Raw genomic sequence first — 24,987 nt, 5'->3', positions numbered from 1 at the left:
TCTAATTTAAACTGAAATAGTAATGCAGGCAGCTGGGGGCTCTCTGACAGCACAGAGCTAGAGATCCAATTTTAATTAGAAAATACAGATACGGCATTTTCGAAAGAGCTGGTCCCCGTATCTGTCCAAGTGAACACTGCATTAGCTTGTTACTTCTGCAGCTCTCTGCATTTACACGTTTTATATGCCATGTTTTATTTCACATATTGATTTCTAGATTATGATGAATAGCCCAGCACTTCCACCATCCGGACGACATAATCATTTTTCCGCTTCAGGGGGAAAAGTCCACGTATCTCTTACGAGGGTTTCCCCTGCTTGCAGGATGCTGGAGACAGAACTGTTAACAAATCATGAGCTTGATCCTGCAGACAGATCCAGATACACGGACCCTTGTTCCTGTGTGAATCCCTGCAAGGATACACACATGGGAATGAGGCTCCAGACATTCAGATCTGTTTGTTTGCTGCATCTTTGATTACGTCTCCTCCCGTAAATCAGGTTCATCATTTCAGTCCCTCTGGTGGTGTCTGGTACCTGGAGCACTTGAATATGTTACTGTCTTGCTTTTAAACCAAATCAACATTTGACATTCTGCTGTTGGACAGCGTTATGTGTCTAATTTTTCCCTTAATGCTTTTCGGCAAATAGAGAAGAAGAAATAGCAAATAAAGCACATTGTCCTTGTGAGGCTATTTTTCTGTTTCATGTCATTTTAGTGCAGTTATTTTAAAGAAAGGCAGCTATTACAGTGTCAGTATCTGGAATAGGGGACCAGCAGGGAGCCCAAGATACTATCCATCAGCTCTTGACAAAGCCGTATCCGGGAAAGTAAATGGATGGTGGTTCAGCTGTAGGGCTTTTACAGATAAATATGCCCTTGTTACTGGGAGGAATTACTGCTGCATGATGCACATTGTTGTCTTTGTGTTGAGCGCATGCAGCCGCTGACACTGCTCTGACAGCACTGCTGATTACAGCTCATGCATACATTACTGAAGCTGTAGCATTTTTCATTGCGTTAACTATATCTGCAATAACAAGCCGTTCATTTCATTGTTAGGTGAAACAAAGGATTGCTTTTTCTCCTCCCGATTTTCCTTGTCATCTTAGTGGTTTTCAGTTTACCCAGGCCCTCAAATATCTTTAAATTATATGTGGAAAGCAGGCACCGTAGATTTAGACTTAAAACAGCCGAGAGAAGTAATGTAGAATTGCAGTAATTAACTTGTGCCTGTATGGATGATATGAGGCAAATGCTCAGTTACAAATACCCTGGCTTATAGTGTGTGCTGTCAGATAGTGACTACTCCTTCATTGTAAGTGACTCTCTCTCATGTGTGACATGCAGGGACTCAGGCCGTGATTCTTAACAACGGGAGTGATATGCATTCGTGCACTGTGTATGTTTTAGTTCCGCTCTCCCCTGTGTGTGTGCACACAGACACACACAAAACAAACCCATATGATCGCTAGGCTGTCGGGCTTTTGGTAGGATTTCTCTGAGGATTCTTTGGGATTCCTCAAGCTCTTAGATTCCTGCCCTCCCATGCTCAAAGAGTAATTTGAAAAAAAGATGGTGACCCAGTTGCCATCAGCCACCTCTAACGCAGAGAGACGGGAGTGCGGGTGCTTGTGCTGGATTCATGCACAGGTCTGATCCGGCAAAGTGCTTAAGCAAATGAGGCGCCCCGTTGGCTGTAAGGGGGCTCCTTACATTACATGGGGAAGTTCACGCAGCTGTTTGCAACGGCGTGCTTGCACGGAGTACTGCCTGTAACCATCTCCTCCTCAGCCCCTGCCCAGTCTGGGCAGGAACTAAAATTGGTCTTTTTGCCACATCCCCCTCTCCCTCCCTTCAGACTCCTCACCCTCACCCTCTGGGCCGGCGTGTGGCTCGGTCCCTTGCTGTTTCTGACTCCGCCCTTGCCTGGGTGGTTTCGCCCATGTGGCGTCTGAAGCCTGGAACTTTAAATCCAGCTCACGTGGTGCCAAGCGCATTCATTTTCACTCCTCGCTAGCTCCATCCTCACTTCACTCTCTGCTGTTGTTCTGTGCCCTGTCTGCTCCGCCTCGCCCTATTCCCAGTGTCAAAGTTCCTGGGGAATGCAAGTGTGTCTGCGGTACAATGCAGCTTGCCGTATCTTTAGTTTTTCATTCTGGGGGTATGGCTACACTTGAGAGTTGCAGTGCTGGGAGTTACAGCGCTGGTCGTACAGTTGTGTAGGGAAAGCGCTGGGGTGTGGCCACACTCACAGCTACCAGCGCTGCAGTGTGGCCACATTTGCAGCATTTGCAGCGCTGTTGGGAGTGATGCATTATGGGCAGCTATCCCAGCGTTCAAGTGGCAGCAACGTGCTTTTCAAAAGAGGTGGGTGGGGTGGAGTGTGACAGGGAGCGGGGGAGAGAGAGAGTGGATTTTTGGAGCTGACACTGTGTATCAGCTCCCTGCCTTGCAAAATCAGAAAATTTTCCCGACCCCTTACTCTTATCTGCAAACAGCCTGCAGACCAGATAAGCAGCTGCTCCAACGGACTCCCTTTCTCCCCCCTGCCCCCGCTGTTTCTATCCTCAAGCAAACACTCATCCCCCTGCCTGCCTCATTCACAGCAAGGTAGTGGGTTATCTCAATTGATTGTTCACAGTCAGTTACAGATTGATCACAGCAAACAGGAGCTGTGTTTGTTTTTTAGATAAGCAGCTCCCGGAGCCCCGAATTCACAACAAAACAAAGAGAGGCATCATAACAAAACAAAGAGAGTAATTTAGTTAAAAGCATTCTGGGATATCTCCTAATACCCTGGAGGCCAATAACAGCACTGGTGTGTGGCCACACTTTACAAGCAGCGCTGTAGCACCAGCGCTGCAATCGTTATACCCCAACCAGACCCAGGTGTACAGCCAGCGCTGCAGCCAGGGAGTTGCAGCGCTGGATGTGCCCTGCAGGTGTGGACAGTTACTAATTGCAGCGCTGGAAAGCCTCCACCAGCGCTGCAACTCTCAAGTGTAGCCATACCCTCGGACTTTCCTTCCCTGTGCCTTTCTTGTCCGCTACCTCCCTTTTCAGCATCAGGCTGAGGTAGATGGGAAGCTCTTCGGGGCAGCTCGGCTTTTTCCCTTGTCTCTGTAAAGCTCTGTGCAAAGTTACAGCACTTTAGACTTTTTAATTAATCAGTGGGCTCCTGCCCTCTCCCTGTGGCCACAGACTGCCCGCCGCTGAACGGCTGACGCGGCCTCCAGCCCCCGTTTGGCAGATGGCTAAGTTGCAGGCAGGCAGCCAGCAAGGGGTGGGAATGGATGGAAAGGCAGCACGTCCCAGGTAACACAGTACCCAATTTCACCTGCCCCATCCATCAAGGAAGAAAGAGGCGGCGCTTGCGTTTGCTTAATTTCAGTTTACTTTCTTGCCATCTAATTTCACGTGCATTTATGATGGGAAATTGAGTGGCCTTCTACAGTGTTTGTAGGGAATAAAAAGTATGGGTCAGGTGGAGAAACTCAGCCTCAAAGAACGGGCTTGGTTTCATGGTCTATTTTTTTAAAATGGAAAATTAGAAACAAGGACTTGAACCATGCTTGGGTTTTATTTAATGCGATGAGAAGATGTGTGTGTTTTTTCCTAGGAAGTCGCTTGACAGTATTTTAAGGTACTGTAGCACTTTTGTGGTTTACAGCTCAGTAAATATACACAAGAGTTAACAAAGCACATAAAAATGATCTTAAGTATTGAAAATGTGTGACGAGGAGAGAGGCTTTTTGGAAGATCTGAGACGGTATTGTGATAAATTGGAGTCCTGCGGTGGATTCAGTTGTGCTAAGCGTTCAGATCTCATTAATTTACTAGGGTCCCATTATTCCCTGTGTGGTGATGTGAGAGTCAGACTCCTCAGAGGAGAGCTGCTTTTGTGAGAGGTCCGTGGTTGAATGAGGAGATACAAGCGCTTACATCTTGATTTGAGGAGCGCACTTAAAGCAGGTGCTTTCTGTTAATCAGATGTTTAAGAGCTTTGCTGAATCGGGGCCTTTCTTCCAATGCTAAAAAGGGTTGGCTAAGGCCTCTTGTGACGCTTTTGTTCTCACTTTCACTGTTCAGATGTCACCCCTTCCAGCACTTGCTGCTGATTTAGTTTCACTTCGTTTTAGCTTGTGAGTCTCAGCTTACAAAAAAACCTCCTCTAATAAAAGTGTAATTTTCTTCATTTCAGGTCTTGATAGCAGATGACTACTCTGATCCGTTTGATGCCAAGAGTGAGCTGAACAAAGCGGTGAAAGGAGAAAACACTGGCTACATGGAACCTTACGAAGCCCAGAGGATAATGAGCGGTAAGAACATGGGCACTAGGCGGGTGTCCAGTGAGATTGATATTTGATATGGGGTGTCTTCCACATGACTACCCTGGTCGTCAACCTAGCTGAACCAAGGTCCTTCAGCTGCATAATGCATCGGTGCAAGTATGAAGATTAAACTGTGTCTTATGTAGCTATTTGAAACTGCATTTAAGACATTCAGGAATAAAGTGAGCGAAGGAAGGTTGCAATTTGCAGCGCTTCGTGCAGGAGAGAACTCAGGCCAGGCCAGTGCAGCTTTGTGCAGGGCGCTCTTCTGATGGTTTAAAACGGGCTTAGATCAGGTTAGCTTGGATCAGTGTATTTACAAGTGGGTGTCCACACACACAGTAGTCTTGGTCTAACTATCTCGATATGAAATTGCACAAGTTTCATAACTTGTTTAACTAAAGTGACTTTAGGTTAACTAGTGCAAATAGGCAAGCCCTGGCCATTGGTGGGAGGGGAGGGCAGGCTGCTGGTGGGTGGCTCCTGACCTCTTGATCACCTGAATTCCTGATTATCCAAATAAAATCCTTGTTCTCTGTGATATTTGGATAATCTGAAGCATACGTAGATAAACGAACACCTGAATTCACAATCTGCCGTCTACCTGAGACTTCGGCAGGTAGCCTGTGTGCCTGGTGGCTGTTGGGATGCCACCGTGATGCCATGGCAATGAGTTTAGTATAAAAGCACAGGCAGACACATCCTTGGGCTCCAACTGGTGAAGCTTTAATTCTGATCTAAGTGTTTTTTGCATGGGCATGTTGCTAAGATGCCGCTTTGTACAGCAAGTTCACCGTTACATTAAACTAGTGTCACAAAGGGCCCTATCCAATGCCAGTGCAATCAACGGGGATCTTCTCATTTCCGCAGTGGGCACTGAATGAGGTCCAAGCAGGATTATATTATCTGGGGAGATTAAGCAGCAGGAGAAGCCAAAGCTGTACGAAGCAGCCGTCCTGTTTTAGTATAAATGCCCATACTTCTGTTTTTTTTAAACAGCACACTTGAAGAGAGGTGCAGAAAATCACTTGTGATTGTACTGTTTATAAGCAGAATGCTTTCAGTGTCCTATCAAGGTGTCATTGGGCCTTTTTGTTTTTATTGTTGTAAATCTATTCAGCCATCTTCTTCAGAGGCTTTTTAGATGAATTGGGTTGAATGCTTTCTTGCTTTCACTGCTGTTGAATAAATTTGTCTTTTATTTTCAGTCTAAATATCATGGGGGGGTTTGTACATTTTTTTTTCCTTTCATGTTTACAGTGCTTTCATTTCTTCACAAATATAAATGTTTGCCCTATATAGAAATTCTGTGTTTTTAAATAATCCATGAAAAGGACAAGACTGTTATCTCAGCTAATGCGCTCTGCAACACTGAGATACCAGGCAATGAGTTTGTGGATGTGCTGCTAATTCACGAGAGAGAACATTTTATAGTAGTCTTGGTCCAAATAGCGTTTGATGTAGCAGATGTGCTGGCAGGCCAGTTCTGTTCATATATATTGGTATAAGGTTGATTAGAACACTGGAAGGATGTTAAATCATCAGGAATCCAATCAAGCAAAGTGAACGCTGAGCACTCTTGGCTCCCATTAAATTCAGTGGGAATAGAGGATGCTCAGCATGTCACAGGAGTTGCCCAGCACCCTCCAGGATTGGACCACTGATTTGTTGTCCACTACTTAAGGACATGGTTCAACTCCTATGAAAGACAATGGGAGCCTTTCCACTTACTTTGACTGCAGTTGGATTATGTCCCTTAATATCTGAGCATCGTGCTTCTCGGTGCTTCATTGCTCGGAGGAGAACCAGAAGGCTTATTTGTTGGAAGCTTTCAAAGATTTCGCTTTGGATTCCTGTGTCGGCATGCAAGGATCTGTTACTGATATTATGCAACTGCTCTAACATACCATGTTTAAAGAGCATATTCTTACTTCAGTCTTTGTTGCATGTGAAATGTTCAGTGTTGAATTCCTCCGTGAAGTTGTTAGGTTGGCTGTGGTGACTGACAGGTAAAAGACCATGTTACAATTGACAGATATGAATGAGATTTCAGCTGATATGGAGAACTGGCTTAAAAAGTAAAGTACTCTGATTTGTTTCGAGCACTGATTGATCCCAGATAGCGGAAGTCCGCAAACTGAGGCAAAACCTGCCATTTATTTCCTTTACCTCTCCCAAACACATCCGTGGACTTCTCCCAAGTATCAGAGTTACCTTCCCAGCCTTTAAAGATATTTCAAAACTACTTGCTTAAAGAAAACAAACCAAGGATGGAAATTCATGGATAAAAAGATTCTGAACAATGTAAAACAGATGAAATGGAAATCTTAACCTTATGTGTGTTTCCCATGTCCGTGAATGATAGGTGTGTGATGAACAGAGTTCTCTTAACTTCTCCGTATTGAACTACTGTTAACCAAGGCACCAATCCCGCAACTGGCTCCAGGTGCATGGACCCTGGCTGAAGTTAAGGAAGGCTCTTTGTGGGCACATGAGTTTATCAATACAGAACACCTTGCCAGGCAGGGACCTAAAACCTTTCGGTTTCCTGCTGCTCAAGGTAGAGAGGAGAAGACAGTTGGGTTAGTAATGAGCAGAGAGTTCTTCTAACTGTAGCTTCTCAGAATGGAGCTACAATTCTTAAATATACGACTGAAAGAAAGACAGACTATCTGGAGAAATAAGTTTCCCTCAGAGTCCCACCCTTCTGTCAGAAATAAGCTAACCGCTTCAATTGTATTAAGTAGTGCCAGAGCTCAAGCAGGAGAAGGATTACGTTCTTTAGTGACAATAGCTTTGATCGTGTACCTGACAAATATAGCTTGTTTGTAGACAAGAAAACTTCCCTTACAGTACGGTGTAGTCCTCCGAGCACTTAATTTGCAACAGCTATGAAATAAGACAGTGAACCTTAGCAGTCACTGGTTTGCCTGATCCAGCACCCTGTCCAGTGTAGACGCAGCTCTCATCTGGTTCAACATTTGCTTTCCAGATAGTGCCCCCAAAAGCACATTCTTTTCCAGACTGACGGTTTTGCTCGGTCTTCATGCTAAAGTCTGTAAATGAGGAGAAAATCCCTTTGTGGTCTGAGTTTTAAGACTGATGCCAGAGGAAAACAAAATGTTCCTGTTATGGATAAAATTTGCTTGTTCTCCTGGCAGCAACTGATATTCTGTCTCAGCCACTTGGATCAGAGAGAAATGCTTATGGGCTGTCTTCAGTGAATGTTCGTCTGACCTGGAGCCCTGAGAACTCTTAGTCTAACCGTGGTCTCTCTTCCATGTTCTAGGGTGGGACCTTGGCTACCCATTTCCTCAGGAAACCTAAGCCACTTTTTGGACTCTGTTCCTTGTGGTGGCCTAGCTAATCTTTATTTTGTAATAGGTATTTTTACAGCACCTAGCACTAGGAGGCGCTGGTCCTGACTGAGGCCTCCCAGAACCACTGTAAAATGAATAATAAGCTTTGTGAGATGTTGGAGGTGACTCCACAGTTCCAGTTGCATTGAGATCCCTGTTTTCACACTCCAGGGACTGAATTTAGTGTCAAAATTTGGCAAAAGGGAGAACTGATCTTTTTCCATGAAAAATATTTACTAGTTTTTTAGAGAGGAAACCTTTTAAAATATTCCCTTGCTGAAGTATTGCTCTGTTTGCCTTGGAGTTTGGGGTTCCTATAGCTACACCAACATGGTTCTTCCGCTCCAAACTACTTCTCTTTCTCATAATACCTTGGACATAAGCCACTTGTCAGACTTTAAAAGGAAACTGAGTTACTGCCTTTGTTCAGAATTGCTGTCCTGAGCTGTACAAAGGTTAGCTGTGGACGTGCTCGTGGCCATCAGCTACTTTTCTTCTTGGCAAATCACCGTTTTCTCTGTTAGTCTCACATGATTCATTTTGGCTGTATTTGAAAAACATTTCTTGTCAATGTTTGCCTGAGATTTCAACCAAAAATTCAGCCTTTGGCCGTTGAAGCACTGCATGTTTTGGACGAATAAATTGGGTAGATTTGTTATCTAAGGCATACTTGTATTCCTTTCCATGGCCAGGGATAAAAGCAAGGTTTAATAAAACCCCAACATCGTCTTCCTTTATTCTTGTGGAATGAGCCTGCTGTTTAATTATGTCACAAGTGGGTAGGCAATAGTCTTGATAGGATCATTTAACATGTTAAACAGCAGGACAGAACTATATAATTGATTCTTCATTTGTCGTTTTACGGTCAGATCTGTGGTTAAAACTGAACAAAGACCTTCTTGGGCAGCAGGGCCCTAAATACATTCAGTGATCTTGCTCGTTCTGCATTTATGCCCTTTACTTACTCTAGATTGGCTTTCACTTCCCCAGGGATGTGCTGTTTAATGGATACAGTGCTTTACTTTGAAGACCCTTCTAATGCATTTCATGGACACTCTCACAATAAGATGTCGGCTCAGGCAGTGTCGAGGGATCTCTGTCCAATACTTCGGGGAAGAGAGCTTCATAAAAGGGAAGAATTACAATGCAGTTACTAAAAGCCCGGACGTCAGATTATGTCGTCTGTTGTTAACGGTTGGCATTTGGAGTGCGTTTGGTCTGTGGCAGCTATGACGTGGTATGAGTGTCGGTGAACAGCTTCTAAAGAGAAGATCTCAGAAACGAAGGGCCAGCCAGCCGTGTGCTGGGATCGCTGTGAGTTGCAGCAGTCCAGAGGAGCAGTGGGATCTGGTCTGCTGTATGGAGCTTTTTGATGTATAGGACAGAGTACATCTGCTCTACGTTCTTTCCTGGGGTACGGCCCTCTCTTCCAGGGGCAGATCTGCCCTTCAGGTTGGTGGGGAGGGAGGGAAAGGAAGCAGGATGGCTGCCTCTCGACCCCTTTTTGAGGTGCTGGGCATCCTCATACCACTACACAGGGACCAGCCCTTGCACTCTCTTGAGTAGGGACCGCAGTTGTGCCTGACTCTTAGCAGGGCCCGCAAGGGACGGGGTGTAAGGGGGAGTTCTCTGTGCTCCTGCACAAGGGCCGGGCACAGTCCGGCTCTGAACTTGGCTAGGACTGTGTATGACTCAAAATGGAAAACTTCACAATGCAATAAAAAGCGTTGAAAGGCTCAAATCCGGCCAGTGACTTGCTTGAAGCCGTGACCCTGCCGGGTGCATCAGATTTTTCAGGATCAGGGCCAAGCAATTACAATTAAAGAAGTGGGGGTGGGTGGGTGAGGGGGGATCCAGTTTCTGACAGAACATGTTGGTAAAAGCTGCTCAGTCAGCTTGTCCCATTGGGTCCTTAGCAGAGTGCTGGAAGGCAGCTTTATAAGGAGAGCCCAGCATCACGGTATTGTCACGACTGCAGGACACCCCCTAGCCAGGGCCTAGTAGGAAGGACTGGAGGGAGGAATGCGAGTAAGAAACCTGGTGTCTGGCCCCTGCTGTTTGGAAAAGAGGCAGCTACTGGCATTGCTGCGAGGCTGCTGTCCCCAGGCGCTGCTCAGGGGCTCCATGGGTCATGTCCGATTCTAGGTAGTAGATGTTCAGCACGTGCTGAACCTTTCCCCAATCCCCGTGTAACCACTGGCTGCCAGAAGGCAGAACGCCACCTCTGTCCTCCCTCACCCCACCACCATCTAAGGACCTTCTTTCTGGCTGGGGAGAGGTGGAGGGAGGAAGGATCTGTGCTCTTCTTGGCTCCGAAAGGGGCTCCCTGCTGCTGGGCCCCTGGCCAGCTCTTCTAGCTGTTGCGAGTGGGGCATCTCTACTGCTTTACCTCTCCCAGCCTCGCTTTTCTCCCACGTGCAGGCCCAGTGCCGCCTGCTGCTCAGAGCTTTGCCAAGAGGCAGCAGTGTGTAACGGGATGTGATTGCTGTCTGTCTGGGTAGCAGCTGCAAGACTCATCCCGGTCTTGGCGGTTTCACTGATCTGTGCCAGGGCTGCCTGAGAGCAGCCCGGCGTCTCCTCCACCAGGTTCTGTGCGTGACCCGAAGGGCTACGTGGCGGCAGGAATTGGTGGCTTGTGTGTCCTTGCAGGGCAGGTGGCTGAATGGATCTGTCGGGCCTGGGTATCGTTGTTGAAGAGACCTGGGAGATCAGGTGCTAATGTGCTTTTATAACTGTGCACCTGGGCTCTTAGCACCGAGTTTCACCCCTCTTGGGGCGAGTGGTCTGGGCCGAGCGGGCGGTGGGGAAGGGTTTGGGGGGGCCGCTGTCCCCCTGCAGCTGGGGATGGCTGTGCTTGGCAGGGCCATGCTTTCTCTGAAAACTGCAGCAAGGCCCATTCTGTGCTGTCCTCTCCTCCTGCTCCCCAGCACTTCGGAGGCACCTGAGCAGAGCTGTGCCTCCTGATGACTCTTCCAAGGCGGCGCATCTCCTTCCGTACAGCTGGGGCCCCCGGGAGCAGTGATCTGAGCCCTCTAGCTGGGTGACCCACCTCTCGCAGCTGAGTGAAGCAACATACTCTGCAGGCTGCTCGCTACACTTGGCAAAGCAGGACTCTTCCAGAGCCCAGAGGGGAGGGTCCAAGTATGGCCCATGACTCAGACAGTGTGCTAATGCAGTTATACAAGGTCAGCATGCAGAGGAGCGCGTGTGTCACCTTATCAGAGGGATAAGTGAACACTAATTACAGTGTTAATCTAATCCACTCCGAGACTTTGTCCAGTTATGTCTGTTGTGACAGTATTTTTTGAGCACCAAATTAAATTAGTCTCTATTTCAACTCCTGATTTCAATTAGCAGGGACTCAAGATGACACATAATTGATTAAACAAAGATCAGTTTGAAAGATGATAAATTTAGACCCAGTCAAAGATTACATGTTCCAAACCGAACTGCACTGCAAAATGTCTAAAATTCATGCTATCCTGAAGGAACAAAAATGAATCCCCATCCTTCCAAACATCAGCTGGCAAGGTGCTGGGGCTTGGGGCTTCTCCTCTGTCCCTGGACAGTGCACTGCTGACAGAACAGGGCATAGGGCATGTGTGCCATTAATGGTGTTTGCACATCACACCATCCCACAGCTCTGTGTCTGATTCAGTGCTCTCCTGGTCCCCTTGTTAAAATTCAACCCCCCAAGTGAAGGAAGGCTTGGGGTGCACTTCATCCCCTCTCCAGAGGCTGGGTAATGAATATCCCAGCCAGAGATGACTTATCCCCAGAATCTAGTGCTGAAAAGCAAATGTTTTGGCCTTTGGAAAGGATCAGATTGTGCCGGGAGTTGAGTATTTTCAGACACGTCTGTGGGAAGGGTATTCTCCACCTCCCCCAAAGCCCATTTCAAATTACACAAGCTGAACTCACTGCTATGCTATTAACATAGTCTGTATGTCTTTCAACTTGCAGAATGGCTCCAATATGCATAATGCGTGTCTGTTGTTTCAAGGTTGCATAGAGGCCAAGTTGTGGTCATTTTTCACGTGCTGCATGTATTAAAAAAATAAAATAAAATAATCCCATTTGGCTGTATGTAAAATGCAGCACTGTCCTATGCCCAGACATGTTCCTTCTCTAGAAAGGCTTCATTCTGCTTCTGCGTCAGTTTCACTCTAGCATTCAGCCTTTCCTAGTTAAGCCATATGCTTTCCCATTCTTCTCAATATCTCTTAATACAGCTGTGGTCTATCTTTAAGAATATGTAAAACCATAGTTAATAAAAATGCTTTTGTTTTAACTACAAGCAGTCTCCCTTTCTGATGTTACTTCATTTCCAAAGTGTGTTCTGTCAGCCCTTAGAATTCTAATGAGCATGGTGTGCGCTGTACCCAGCATGTATCACCCTTTTTCCACGTGTCATCTGTTTGCTAGGCTAATTCAAACTGGAACTAAGGTGCAATTTTTTAAATCAGTGAGATGGTAATTAACCATTGACACGGCTTCCCAGGTCACGGGGTGAGTTCTCCAGCACCAAGGAGCCTCCACGTCAGAAGTGGATGAGTTAGTGCAGGCAGACGTGCTGGGCCTGATGCAAGCTGCACTAGGGGAATTTCTCTGGCGGCTGGCCTGTGCTATGCAAGAGGCCAGACCCTTTGAGGTACAACAGGGTCCCTTCCACGCAGGTCCCACCATCCTCCCCAGTACTCAAGAAGCATAATACTTTTGTCACGTGTATAACCATGGTGTGGTGCCCCAGTCGTCGGCCTGGGCCCCGCTGTGTCAGGAGCTTGGACACAGAGCAAAGGGACACACTCTGCCCCCAAAGAGCTCGATAAACCCTTTGGCAGGCTGCTGACTTCCCATTTGCCAGTCCGCTGAGTACTGCTCCAACTGTCCCCTCCTGCAACACTGTGAAGCACGTTGTGTTTAGCTATGGCGGTTCTGCAACCCATCCCTCTCCTGCAGCAGGGCATGCTGGGCTTTCCCCTGACCTCTCAGGCCAGATCCGAACCTTTTCCATTCAGCACCCACTGTCATCCTGCTCAAACCTCTGACAGCCAGGGATTGCCTTCATATGCTCCGCACTTCTCCATTGTGTCTGCCCTTGCTGTTGGTGTGATTGGCCAGGGGCCCATCTGTCTGGGCAGCCAGACCCTGCAGGTAGGTGTTGCTGCAGAAGATTGGCAAAGCAGGAGCCAGGTGTGAAGCAGTGATTCAGGGTGCTGGTTTGAAATTCTGTTAGTCCTGAGGGCCGGCAGCTTTTCATTTAGCCTTTCCGCTAATTTACTCCTCCAAACTAGAAATTGGAAGACGTACGAAAGGAGAGCTGCCTCCTGGGGAACTTCTGTTTCTCCCCGGAATTCAGGGCGTTAAAGTCTGAGCAGGGGCAGGACGGTGCTAATCCCAGGGGCCGCCCTTGCTGCCTGGAATGAGAGTTTTGCCATTAGTACAGAGGGCACAGAGTGGCCAGTGACACTGTGGACAGGGAGGCTAATGCTGGGGGGTTTTGCATTGCATGGTGCTCTGGATGCACATCTAGCATTCTGTGAGCTGTGCAGCCGCTAGGTTTGTACAGAGCCTTGCGCAGTGGGTCCTGGTCCATGCCCAGGGCTCCTAAGCACGGCCACGACACAGAGCGGGCTTCTAGAAAAGCGATTCCTTTGTTTCAGCCTTCTGCAAAATTCCTTGTGGATGGGAGAGTCTCGGCATAGCCAGTGTCTTCCCATACTGTGGCCTGTAACGTTATTTGCCTGGCTTGGAAAGTGCGGTACTGCGACAGGCACTTCCAGCTTAAGGGGACTCAAAATAGACGTCCTGGTACAACATCTGCCGTACATCTCTCTTCAGCTCAGGAAAAGCTTGGCCCTGTTGCCAGTGAGAAGCTTGCTAGCCGGGGGACAGGGATAGGCAGGGAGTCAGAAAGTTCAGCAAGGCAGGAAGTCCGTCCAGTGTCCAAATCTGCCTCTGACACATGAGTCGCTCAGGGTGCGCAAAGCCAACAAGAGCAAGCGCAAGGAGCTGAATCTCTTAGCTAAGCAGGGATGGGTCTTGCCAGCGATTGCTGAAGTGGGGCTGATTCAGCTGGAGGCACACGTCCCTCTGAATCTGGACCCATGAGGTTCCCCAGCAGGGCCCTGGGGCTCGCTGAATGCAGCCCTGAGCACTTGGGGGTCCTTGGCATCCAGGAGGCTGGGAGAGTGGGAAAGCTTAGCCCAAGTGACCGGCCTCAAAGAAAACCTGGGAAAATAGTATTTTCTTCCCACCGCTGGCTTTGTAGCCATACGTTGTTCTGCTCGTGCCCTGCCCAGTGTGGCTGGCAGAGACGGGCTGGCACACCTCGCTCGAGGCTGCTGTTTGGAGGGTGGAGTGATTTCGCTATGTAATATTTTAAGCACTTTGTGGCCCTGTATAATGGAGTGGAGAATGTAATTGCTGCGTAGGGTGTGGTTTGCCTTCTCGCCCCTCATCACAAAGATACTTTCAAGGGACTGCTGAGTGCCTTTCGGTTCCTAAGCCAGCTCTCACCAAGCATTATTGCGAGAGCTCAAATCGCCCCAAGAACTGCTCCCATGGCTTACTAAAATGAAGCACTTCCCTTCCCTTTCTTCCTTTTCTGGACCTCCATTTCTGTGTGTTTCGTTCGCTTCCTCCTTCTTGCCAGGTGTGGTGCCTTCCCCTCCCTGCTCTCACTGTTGCTGTCTCCTTTGTCTGTTTTCGTAGGTCTGCGTGAGGCCTCACTTCTGGTTGTGGTGGGGGGTTTTCTCCCAGGATCCTCAGCGCTCTCGTGCTTCCTTCAGTCCCCTCTGGCTGCAGGTGGCGGGGCGTGACTCCCTTCACAGCCCAGTGCTTGCTGTGAATTCACTGGACCAGAGGGAGTCACTAAAGAGCAGTGTGCAGTGCTGCTTCCCCTCCCGCGCAGACTGATGCCGTCTCTTCTCTCCCCCCCGCCGAGAGAATCTGATTCCCAACGAATGTCCTACTTCTGCTGCCTCTCCATCAGCTGTGAAACTCCCTCCATGTTTCCTCAGTTGTCCTTTCTCTCTCCCGTCTGTAGGCATTTCCCCTTTCCTTCCCAGTCTGGTCCTGTACCCGCTGCTTCACCAAGCAAGGAGAGCAGTAGGAGAGTTAAACTAGCTCAGTTCTGGGGGAGGGATTGTTCAGCTCTGATCTTGGTGGCTGGGGGAAGCTGTGTGTCCAGGGGCAGGAGGTGGGGTTAAAGTCATTTCTTTCTTCAGTAGAACCTCAGAGTTACAAACTGAGCAGTCAACCACACACCTCATTTGGAACTGGAAGTGTCCAATCAGGAAGCAGCAGAGACCGAAGGGAGGACCCGGGGGTGGAAGGGGGGAGGGAAGCAGATACAGTACAGTACTATGTTAAACGTAAACTACTAAAAAATAAAGGGAAAGATTAAGATTTGAAAGGTAAAGAAACTTTCTTTCATTTAAATTAAGACGGTTAAAAGCAGCATTTTTCCTCTGCATAGTAAAGTTTCAAAGCTGTATTAAGCCAATGTTCAGTTGTAAACCTTTAAAGAACAACCATAATATTTTGTTCAGAGTTATGAACAACCCCGTTCCCTAGTTGTTCGTAACTCCTAGGTTCTACTGCACTTCACTTGTATTGTCTGCAGAAGCAGACTGCTTGCTTGTCACACTAGCACCAAATGCCCTGCCGTTCACCTACCAGGAGCAACGTCGTGAAACTAACTGAGATCACAGTAGCTTCGGACTGGTGCTGCTACTGCCCCCTCTCCCTATGGAGACGTGCTAGGAGTACTAGCAGGATCATGCTGCAAGATAGCTTGCAAATGTTGGGAGTGCTGGGAAAGCAGCATTCCCATGGACCTGAACCTAGTGTAAACCAACCCCTGGATGCCAGTTCCCCTTGTAACTCCAGAGGACGTTTTTTGTTTGAGCATGTAACTTCATGCAGCGCAGCGACTGTAGGCATTTCAGATTGCGGTGAGTCAGTCCTTGCAAAATACTTAATCCTTTTAGGCGGGTGATTTCTGGCGCATCTCTGCTGCTTCTGGTACAGAAGAAATGATAGGGTGTAATTACTTTCCTCTTTATTAGGTCTCAGTCCTTACTGGAGGTGGTTTGTGACTGGGTCTGTTTCATGAAGATGCATTCAGAAATGAGGATATTGGACCTAGCAAAACAAACCTGTAATTTATAGACCTAGGGTAGGCAACCTATGGCACATGATTTTCAGTGGCACTCATGCTGTCCGGGTCCTGGCCACTGGTCCGGGGGGGCTCTGCATTTTAATTTAATTTAATTTTAAATGAAGCTTCTTAAACATTTAAAAAAACCTTATTTACTTTACATACAACAATAGTTTAGTTATGCCTTATAGAAAGAGACCTTCTAAAAATGTTAAAATGTATTATTGGCACGCAGAACCTTAAATTAGAGTGAATAAATGAAGACTCGGCACAGCACTTCTGAAAAGTTGCCGACTAGGCTGACCAGACAGCAAATGTGAAAAATCGGGACGGGGGTGGGGGGTAATAGGAGCCTGTATAAGAAAAAGACCCAAAAATCGGGACTGTCCCTATAAAATCGGGACATCTGGTCACCCTATTGCCAACCCCTGCTATAGACACTTCACATTAGCAGCTGTCTGTGGCTGGAAGTAGATCAGTTTGAGGTGTGCTTGCTAGCTGAAGCTGACTCTGAGAAGAGGGAAATAGCTGCCCGTGGTGGAGAAGGAAGAGCCACGTTGCCCAACTTTGGATAGCAGGCACTACATTTTAAACATTTTGGGCCCAATCTTGTAATCCTTGCTTGGGTTAATCTCCCGCTCAGTCCAGTGGGACTCTGTCCTGAGTAAGGACTGCAGGATTGACCCTTGATTGTGGGAAGAAGCAGCAAAATTTTGGGGCACATTTCAAACGTCATCAATTCAGATGCTCGCCTTTAGAATAGAGGCCAGACTTAAAGAGCATTTCAGGGCCAGATCCGGAGCCCCCAGAAATCAGTAGGAAGGATCAAGCCCCTGGGAGATAATGGTGACATTTGGATATCTGATATTTGTATCACAGCTTCCCGAGTAGCATGAATTGCCTATAGGACAGCAATTACATAGCCAATGTAAACAAGCTGTATAGTAGTCACGCTGGCTAAGTGAGGTCTGGAAAGCCATTCAAAGATGTCAGCAGAGATGTCATGGAGGTGCCCGCTCTGATTCAGTAATTACGTGTTTGGGGACATGGATTGACGGAGGAGAGACAGCAGCTCAGAACTATTGGACAAAGTCCATAGTCTTACTACACTATTCCCCCGTTGTTGCGAAATAGAAAGGGAAGGCTAACAAAACAGGATTCCTTCCTTTTTATTACCTCGTATGCATGCAAGGTAAGACATGACTGAAAAGATTCCAGGGCTGCATCAAAGCAAACCCTGCCCTTCTCTTTAACTATAGCTACAAAGACCATGTGTCTGATGTGAAATTACAGGCAGCTGACAAAATGGTGTCCTTGTCTATGCTGAGTGCTTAACATCATGTTGAGTTAACGTGAGTTCTAACCCTGTAACTTTCCAGTGTCGCCAGGGTCAAAATGAGGGAGGAGCATATTCTTCATACAAAGTCGAGCATATCAGACAGCAGTTTACTGATGCTTAGTTGTGGCAAGTGGCACTTGAAATGCTTTGCAATTTTTGTGGAAGGTTGAGTTTTTTCAGTCAGCAACTGTTTTTTCTATATGATGATACTGTGCTTTTCTTCTTCGAGTGATGGTCCCTACTGTATTCCACTGTGGGTTACGCATACTCATCACGCGCTTGGAGCCAGAGAATTTGAAACAAGTGTGTTGGTCTGCACATGTGTCTGGGCTCACCTTGTGCCTCCAAATAGGGGGTGGTGGGGGGAGGAAGGATGGGGCAGACTGACCGTGTCTCTAGTTCCTTCTCACTGCCACACGATCCAGGTCGGAACCTGCACTGTCCATAGCTTTTGGCTTCGGCCTACAAAATAAGAACTAGGTTTCACTTGTAAATAGTTCTCGCATGACATCCCTTATTACCAGTCCTCCTCCCAGCGTTTCCTGATCCAGTGGAGTGGTAAGATCAAGCACCACATCCGTTTCACCTCCGGGCTTGGTATTTGAATGGGCATCGTCCTTAGAACATTCATGCTCCACGGCCACGCGAAACATCTTCTAATTGTAGGAAGGACTCTACTAGAAGATGTTACCTAGCTACATAAAAGTGCTTTTCTTTTTGGGCACAGCAAAGGAGCATTCTCCCAGAAACTGCAGCTATTCCTTTCATGTTGGACTATATCCTCTCTCTGAAGACATCCAGGCCTGTCCATCAGCTCCTTGCAAGTCCACTTGGTGGTAATCAATGCATACCATCCACCTTCTCAGGGCTACTTGGTTTTCATGCATCTACTGAGAATCAGATTCTGGAAGGACCTAGTCCAGAGCCTTCCCGCTATTCCCTAGTGGGACCTGAACCTTGTTCTCTCAGTGCTCACAATGCCCCCCTTCGAACCTTTAGCTTCTTGCACCATGTCCTTTTTTTTTCCTGTGAAGGTCACTTTTCTCATAGCCATCACATCTTCAGCTGGATGGATTGGTGAACGTGGAACGATGCTGGCAGATCCTCCTTATTCTGTATTCCAGAAGGATAAGGTTTCTTTGTCTACACCTCAAATTCATCCCCAGAGTAATTTCAGAACTTCACTGTAACCAATCGATTTCACTTACCTGTGTTCTTCCCAAAACCTCACACTTCCGCAGAAGAAGGAAGACTCCTCTTCCTTGATGTTTGACAGGCCTTGGCCCTTTACCTGCAAAGAACAAAATTAGCCAGGAAATCCCTGAGACCGCTCGTTGCTATAGCAGAAAGAATTAGGGGGCATGCCATCTCCACTCAGAGAATCTCCAAATGGATCTCTGGCTGCATTCTACTCTCTCAACCCACCCCTTGCCACCCTCCCGTGGGATGAGCTCATTCCACAAGAGTGCAAGAAATATGGCATCACTTCAAGATCAGCCCCTCCTGGATATCTCTAAAGAGGCCATGCGGAGCTTCTCTCACTTTTGTGAGACTCAGGTACAGGACACCTCTGATGCTTCTGCTCGACTCTAAATCCTCACACCCACCTCCTACCTAAGTGCTACTTGTTAGTCACCCAGAATGGCATACAATAGTGACCATCTCTCGAAGAAAAGAAAGTTACTGACCTGTAACTGGAGGCTCTCTGAGCCGCTTGGTCCCTCTCTGTATTCTGCTACCTGCCCTCCTTCCCCTCTGCTTTGGAGCGTCTCTGATTTGCAGTGGAGAAGGAACTGGAACGGTGGCCAGTCTGCCCTGCCCTTTATCCCCTTGGATGGAGGCAATGAGGCAGTCAGGGCGTGGGCACGGACCAACAGATGCTACTTTCAAATTCCCCGGCTTTGGGCGCATGGGGAGCATGCAGAACCCACACTGGAATACAGAGAGAGGACCACATCTCCGAAGAAGCTTCAGTTGCAGGTCAGTAACGTCCTCTTCTAATGCTTTAAGAGATATTGCTGCTGCTTTGGTTGACACTTGCCAGTTTATTAGTTTTAGATAAAATGTTTTCAGTGTTGTCTTTTTATTTTCATAATTACATCCATACAGCTCACTAGAGGTTAAAAATGGTTTTTATTTTCAGAATGCAGGCTGTCTACTTGCTCTGGAAGCTTGGAATTAACTTTCACCTTTGCTAAGACTTCTTGAAAACCAAGTCTTTTGCTCCAGTGAAAAATTTCCAATATGTCCTGTGTTTTGCTTCTTAAATCATGGCCTGATAAACCCGATCTAGCAAAGCACTTTTATGTGTACTCAGCTCTGAAGTCAGTGGGACTTAAACACATGTTTGTCAGTTTGCTGAATTGAGGCCATAAATTAAACTTGAGAGAAGTTGCACTCAGATCCTTGATCATATTACACTTGTTCCAGGGTCCTAAAATAAACCCACTTTTGGGTAGCTAATTCTAGTTTACGAAATATTTTGGCATACTTCGTTGTGACAATCTGCTGGGGTTCCCAGAATTGTGAGTTCCTGTAACCACTCTCAGCCTCAGCAAATGAGTTTTACTATGTTAAGCTGTGTGATAATCCCTTGACGCACCAGCCTGTCTGCCTGGCCAGCAAACTCTTCAGGATTCTGCCAGTCCAAACCTTGCCTTGCAGGTAACCGTGAACCCCAGCACCCGAGTTCCTCGTCTCCCTGCAGTGTCTAGCCCCATCATTGAACACTTAAAGAAGTTATTAAGCTTGTTGCTCCTTTAAAAAGACAATACGCTGCAGCCTGTTATCTTAACTGGGGTTAACACCTCCTTCCCTTCAATCAGTGCACTGAACTGGTTCATAGTAAAAGTAAAACAGTTTATTTAACAAAAGTACATAGGAGTAAGTGATACTGAGGATAAGGAGTAAAGATGGAAAGGAGCAAACAAAAGTAAAAATATGCTTCTAAATCTAAAGCCTGATGATTCAACAAACTAGAGTCTCTTCTTTGAAGAAGGGTTTCTCACCATGTCTCCCTTTCCAGCCTGTCGGGGCAGGACCCTTCACTGATCTCCAGGTACTTGGTTCCTTTGTACTTTCAGGTGAAAGATGTCAAAATGGCTTTTTTCCTCTCTCCTTGTATCGTCCCAAAAAGTGCATTGACCCTGCTTCAAGAGGCAGGAAGGCTTCCTGGGGCACAGTCTCCATCCCACGTGGATTGGTCGTCTTTTCTCACTTGCTATCCTGATGGCTTTGTTGATCTTGCATGTAAACATACCTTCATTGTCTCTGCCTGACGACAAGGTCGGTCAGACAAGTGAATACACATTTCTTTGTCTAGGGCAGACTGGCTCATTCATTGCCAAACACCATTTTCAGAACATAATTGTAGCACACATTTGTAACTCTTCGTGTACACCCTGCACGTACACCACATGATGATTTTCAGAACCAGCATGTTCCCATTAGTATAATACCATACATGGCATGTTATAGATACAGATTATGACCGTATTAGGTGTAGTGAGCATGCCAGGCCTGACAAAAGTTGATGACAGAGTAGTGAGCCACCAGTGATCCTTTGTGTCACATGTATGACTTGGTTCAAAACTTTTTTTCCTTGCCCGTTAGGCCCTGATTCTGCAGTCAAACCAAACTTAGATAACAAAACACAATGATTCTTGTAAGCATCACTTTAAGCATCTGAGCAGTCTTGTTGACCTCAGCGGGACTGCGCTTTAAATTGAATATCTCTGTAGTTGCTGAGATTTCTTCAAAGCCACCTAAGGGATTTGGAGGCTGTTCTCATTCAAATGAATAGGAACAGGGTATCCAGAACTTTGAAAAATCCCACTCAGCATGTGCAGATTGGGCCTTAATGCGGCTAGTCCTGTGAATACACAGGCAGGTAACTCAACTCATGTGAGCATAGTTAGTAGGCTGTTGGTGTCTGCTTTACCTGTGTTTTCAAGAGTACAGGCTACTTCCAAGAATCTAAAAATATCTTCAATTAAGAGAAGAAGTTGTATAGATGCTAACAATGTATCAGCTGCAGTAGACTTGTGAATAGTTCCCTTAAAGCCACTAGCTGGCCTAATGGATAGGGCACTGGAGCGAGACATGGTAGTCCTGGGTTCTATCCCCGTCTCTGCTACTGACCTGCTGGGGAACCTTGGGCAAGTGACTGCCTCGCCCTGTGCCTCAGTTTCCCCATCTGTACAATGGCAATACTGATACCTCCTTTGTAAAGTGCTTTCAGATCTGCTGATACTCTCTGAAGTGCTTTGCTATATTGGGGCCTAAAAAGCATTTAGTGGCATATATTAAGGTGGCCTTCCCATGTGGGCTGCAGTAGTGCAAATTCCCACAATTTCACATTTTCTGTAAAGCCCTCAAAATACTTGTTCTTTAGACACAAGCCAGAATTTGGTCTCCTAAGCCACTTTCTTCAACTGATGCCTCTGTATAAAGAAATTAAAATAACTCTGAATTTATAGCAAGCTCGAGAAAGTAGTAGAGGAGGAAGGGACCAGCACAAGGAGGAAGGAAGGTTGGAGCACAAGGTGTGTAGGTTGCTAGCTGTAGCAATTGCCTTAGCAAATACAGCACTCCCCTCGTTCAGAGACCATCTGTCGGGAAGGCTGCAGACTTATCAGGAACTGAAGCAAGTGTGACACTTTGCAGGCAGTGGGCCACAGAAGCATTGGGGACATGGAAAGAGGGATTTTCTTACCTCTCTCTTGAAAGAAACATATGTGCTAACATCAGAAGCTGAGGATTGTTGGTTTCAATACTTATAACAATGTGCAGCCCTTGAGTTCTAACATGCTTTAGGTTTGATTTTTTTTATATAGCTGATAGTTGATTAAATGGATTTGTTTCCAGAACTAGCTACGGCGAATCTGCTTGTCCTTTCAAAGCCCCCAGGGTTCTGGAGTAGATCTTCAGCTTATAACTTAGTCTGTTGTTTTTCAGTTAGCAGGGGCTGAAAGTATGACCCTGAGTGGGGAAGGGAGAGCAGCTTGCATTGCTATGTAGCCATCTGCTGGCTGTATGGCATCTGAAGGGATGCCCAATGTGATGCCCTTGAGGGGGCTGAGAGCTGGGGAAGAGATCTCAGTGTTGACATGGGATCCCATCTGGGGGAGAGAACATTATTCTAGACATTCAGCTTCTTCACTGAATTTCCTGATGCATGAGCTGTATCTGATTCTACTGTAGAGCTTGGGTATTCAGCCATCGGTGGCCAGGCTCTGGCAGTAGCAGTTCCACCCCAAGTACGGACAAGGAAGACGGTTTATCCTACCTGAACCCAGAAAAAGTCTCACGTGCAAATCTCAGCTTTCCTCCTCAGCACCTGGGGCTTGCACTGAGCAGCTACACCAGCAGCTGAATCGGAGCTGGAGCTAGTACAGACAAGAGCTTTGAGCGACTCCAAATAACTGGAGTACGTGGATCATGCAATGAATCATTTCAGCTTTACTTCCTATTTTTCTTGGAGCAACACAGCAAAGAAACACAAGAAAGAATGTTACTTTTATCGCTGAATTCCAGGCAAAATCAGGTACCGGGGTGTGGTTTGTCTCTCCTTCCCCACTTTATGCCCCCACCGTGTGTTGTTCAAATGAGTAAACTTCAGCTTTCGCAGTGAGAGGTACCAAAACAACGTTGTACTTACAGGCACATACAGAAATCTCACTGGTAGGTGTGCATGGCTCTCCCTCTGAGAAAGATGCCCTTAAAAATAAACTTGTGCACAAGATCTCAAACATTCCAAAAGCACAGTACATTCAAGAGTGCTTGGTATTGAGAGCTTCACACTAAGAGATGTAATCCGCATTGTGAATCGTGAGAAATTACTCCCATCTCTGTTGATCTGAGGGGATACTCTCAGCCGTTTGACTCTGGCATGGGAAGGTAGATCTCCTGCATTGTCTGTTGGAAGAACCTTCTTTCACACTTGCATTTTTTTAAAAAACGCCACATTTGAAATGTTTTAAATTAACATGAATATTTCAGGCAGTTTTGGTAATATGTGCCTGTGGGCATAATGGAGTGTTTATTTAAAAAGAACAGGAGTACTTGTGGCACCTTAGAAACTAACAAATTTATTTGAGCATAAGCTTTCGTGGGCTACAGCCCACTTCTTCGGATGCATAGAATGGAACATACAGTAAGGAGATATATATACACATACAGAGAACATGAAAAAAGGTGCGAGTTGCCCTACCAACTCTAAGAGGCTAATTGATTAAGATGAGCAGTTATCAGCAGGAGAAAAAAAAAGTTTGTAGTGATAATGACAAGAAAGTGTGAGGATGGGGCAGTAGATTCAATGTGTGTAATGGCTCAGCCATTCCCAGTCTCTATTCAAGCCTAAATTGATGATATCTAGTTTGCATATTAATTCAAGTTCAGCAGTTTCTTGTTGGAGTCTGTTTTTGAAGCTTTTCTGTTGCAAGATTGCCACCTTTAAGTCTGTTACTGAGTGACCAGCGAGGTTGACGTGTTCTCCTACTGGTTTTTGAATGTTATGATTCCTGATGTCAGATTTGTGTCCATTTATTCTTTTGCATAGAGACTATCTGGTTTGGCCAATGTACAGGAAAGCTTATGCTCAAATTTGTTATTCTCTAGGGTGCCACAAGTACTCCTGTTCTTTTTGCGGATACAGACTAACATGGCTGCTACTCTTAAACCTGTTTTTTTTAAAGGCCTCGTTCAAGGATGTCAAATGTTCTCTTCCTTTAAGGGTTGCAGAGTTGTAAATGAGGGCAAGAATTTGGCCACTCTGAAATGGAAGGAGTTTTGTGATGAAGGCAGCAGCTACTGAATAGTGCACAGCAGTTTGGGATGGGAAGTGAAGAATGATACTGTTCAGCTGAAATTTCAGGGAAAACGTAAGGCAGACTGTAATGATTCAGTTGGTTAAAATAATGGCACAAACACCTGTGCAGATGGATGCTGATCAGATTCAGAACCAAGAAGATGGTATCTCACCCAAAGTGCTCACTGTCTCCTTTCCAAGAACTAACCAGCCGCAGCCTGCTCCGCTGGTGAGTTCTAATGGGATCTAAGGCGCTCAGCCCAAGGTGCTGGTAGCTGGTGGGGAGAGGAAACATTACACTGCACTGCTGTGCTAAAAAGCCTTTAAAGTTTTCAGTATGTAGCTTTCCATCACTTCTGCTGTTATATCTACCTATTCGTTGTTCTGTCAGTCGTCTTTCTTGTACTGGTCATGTACTGGTGTCTAATTTTTAAACATCCCTCTTCCAAAAAATATTCCAGTCCAGCATGGTCATAAATGACCGAATGTGTTCCCTCCTGTCATGAAACCAGATTCAACTCTTTCTCCTCCAACCAACTGAAGTTAAGATTAAAATATTTTATAGCAGGTTACCAGTTGTCCAATGGCAATTCCTCTTACCCACCTCCATGTGAATGCATGACTTACCTGTATTTATCTATTGTAATCGTACGGTTGCTCTTTCTCTCATTCATATTGCATTATTTGAATTCTCTCTCTAGATTAGATCTAGACAAATCTGGAAAAAGCCCCACCTTTAGGTAACTGAGCACAGAAGGCTTTCAAGAAGACTCGTAATCAGATACGATGATTAGCTAATTAAAAAGTCACCATTTAACAGAATGAAATGTGTATGCTGAGGATATAGAATAATTAAACTGCTGCTTAGAATTGGTTTATGAAAGTGACATTTTGAACAATATATTGGATCAAACAATCACACTAAATATTAGTTTGTCATGATAAAACAAACTAAAAATGCTGCATAGAGGTAAAAAGACCT

At 46.3% G+C, this 24,987-nt stretch overlaps 1 protein-coding gene across 1 annotated transcript in view; it reads left to right on the top strand.

Annotated features, from left to right (window-relative positions):
* Positions 1 to 24,987, top strand: part of SHB (SH2 domain containing adaptor protein B) — a 138,364-nt gene that overhangs the window by 38,724 nt on the left and 74,653 nt on the right. The window contains exon 2 of the mRNA XM_045021293.1: positions 4,206 to 4,323. Within this exon, the coding sequence (XP_044877228.1) occupies positions 4,206 to 4,323 (118 nt within the window). The remainder of the gene's footprint in view (positions 1 to 4,205; positions 4,324 to 24,987) is intronic.

The sequence above is a fragment of the Mauremys mutica genome, chromosome 6 (assembly GCF_020497125.1).
Source record: "Mauremys mutica isolate MM-2020 ecotype Southern chromosome 6, ASM2049712v1, whole genome shotgun sequence".
Lineage (NCBI taxonomy): Eukaryota > Metazoa > Chordata > Testudines > Geoemydidae > Mauremys > Mauremys mutica.
This window is presented reverse-complemented; position numbering and strand designations above follow the sequence as displayed.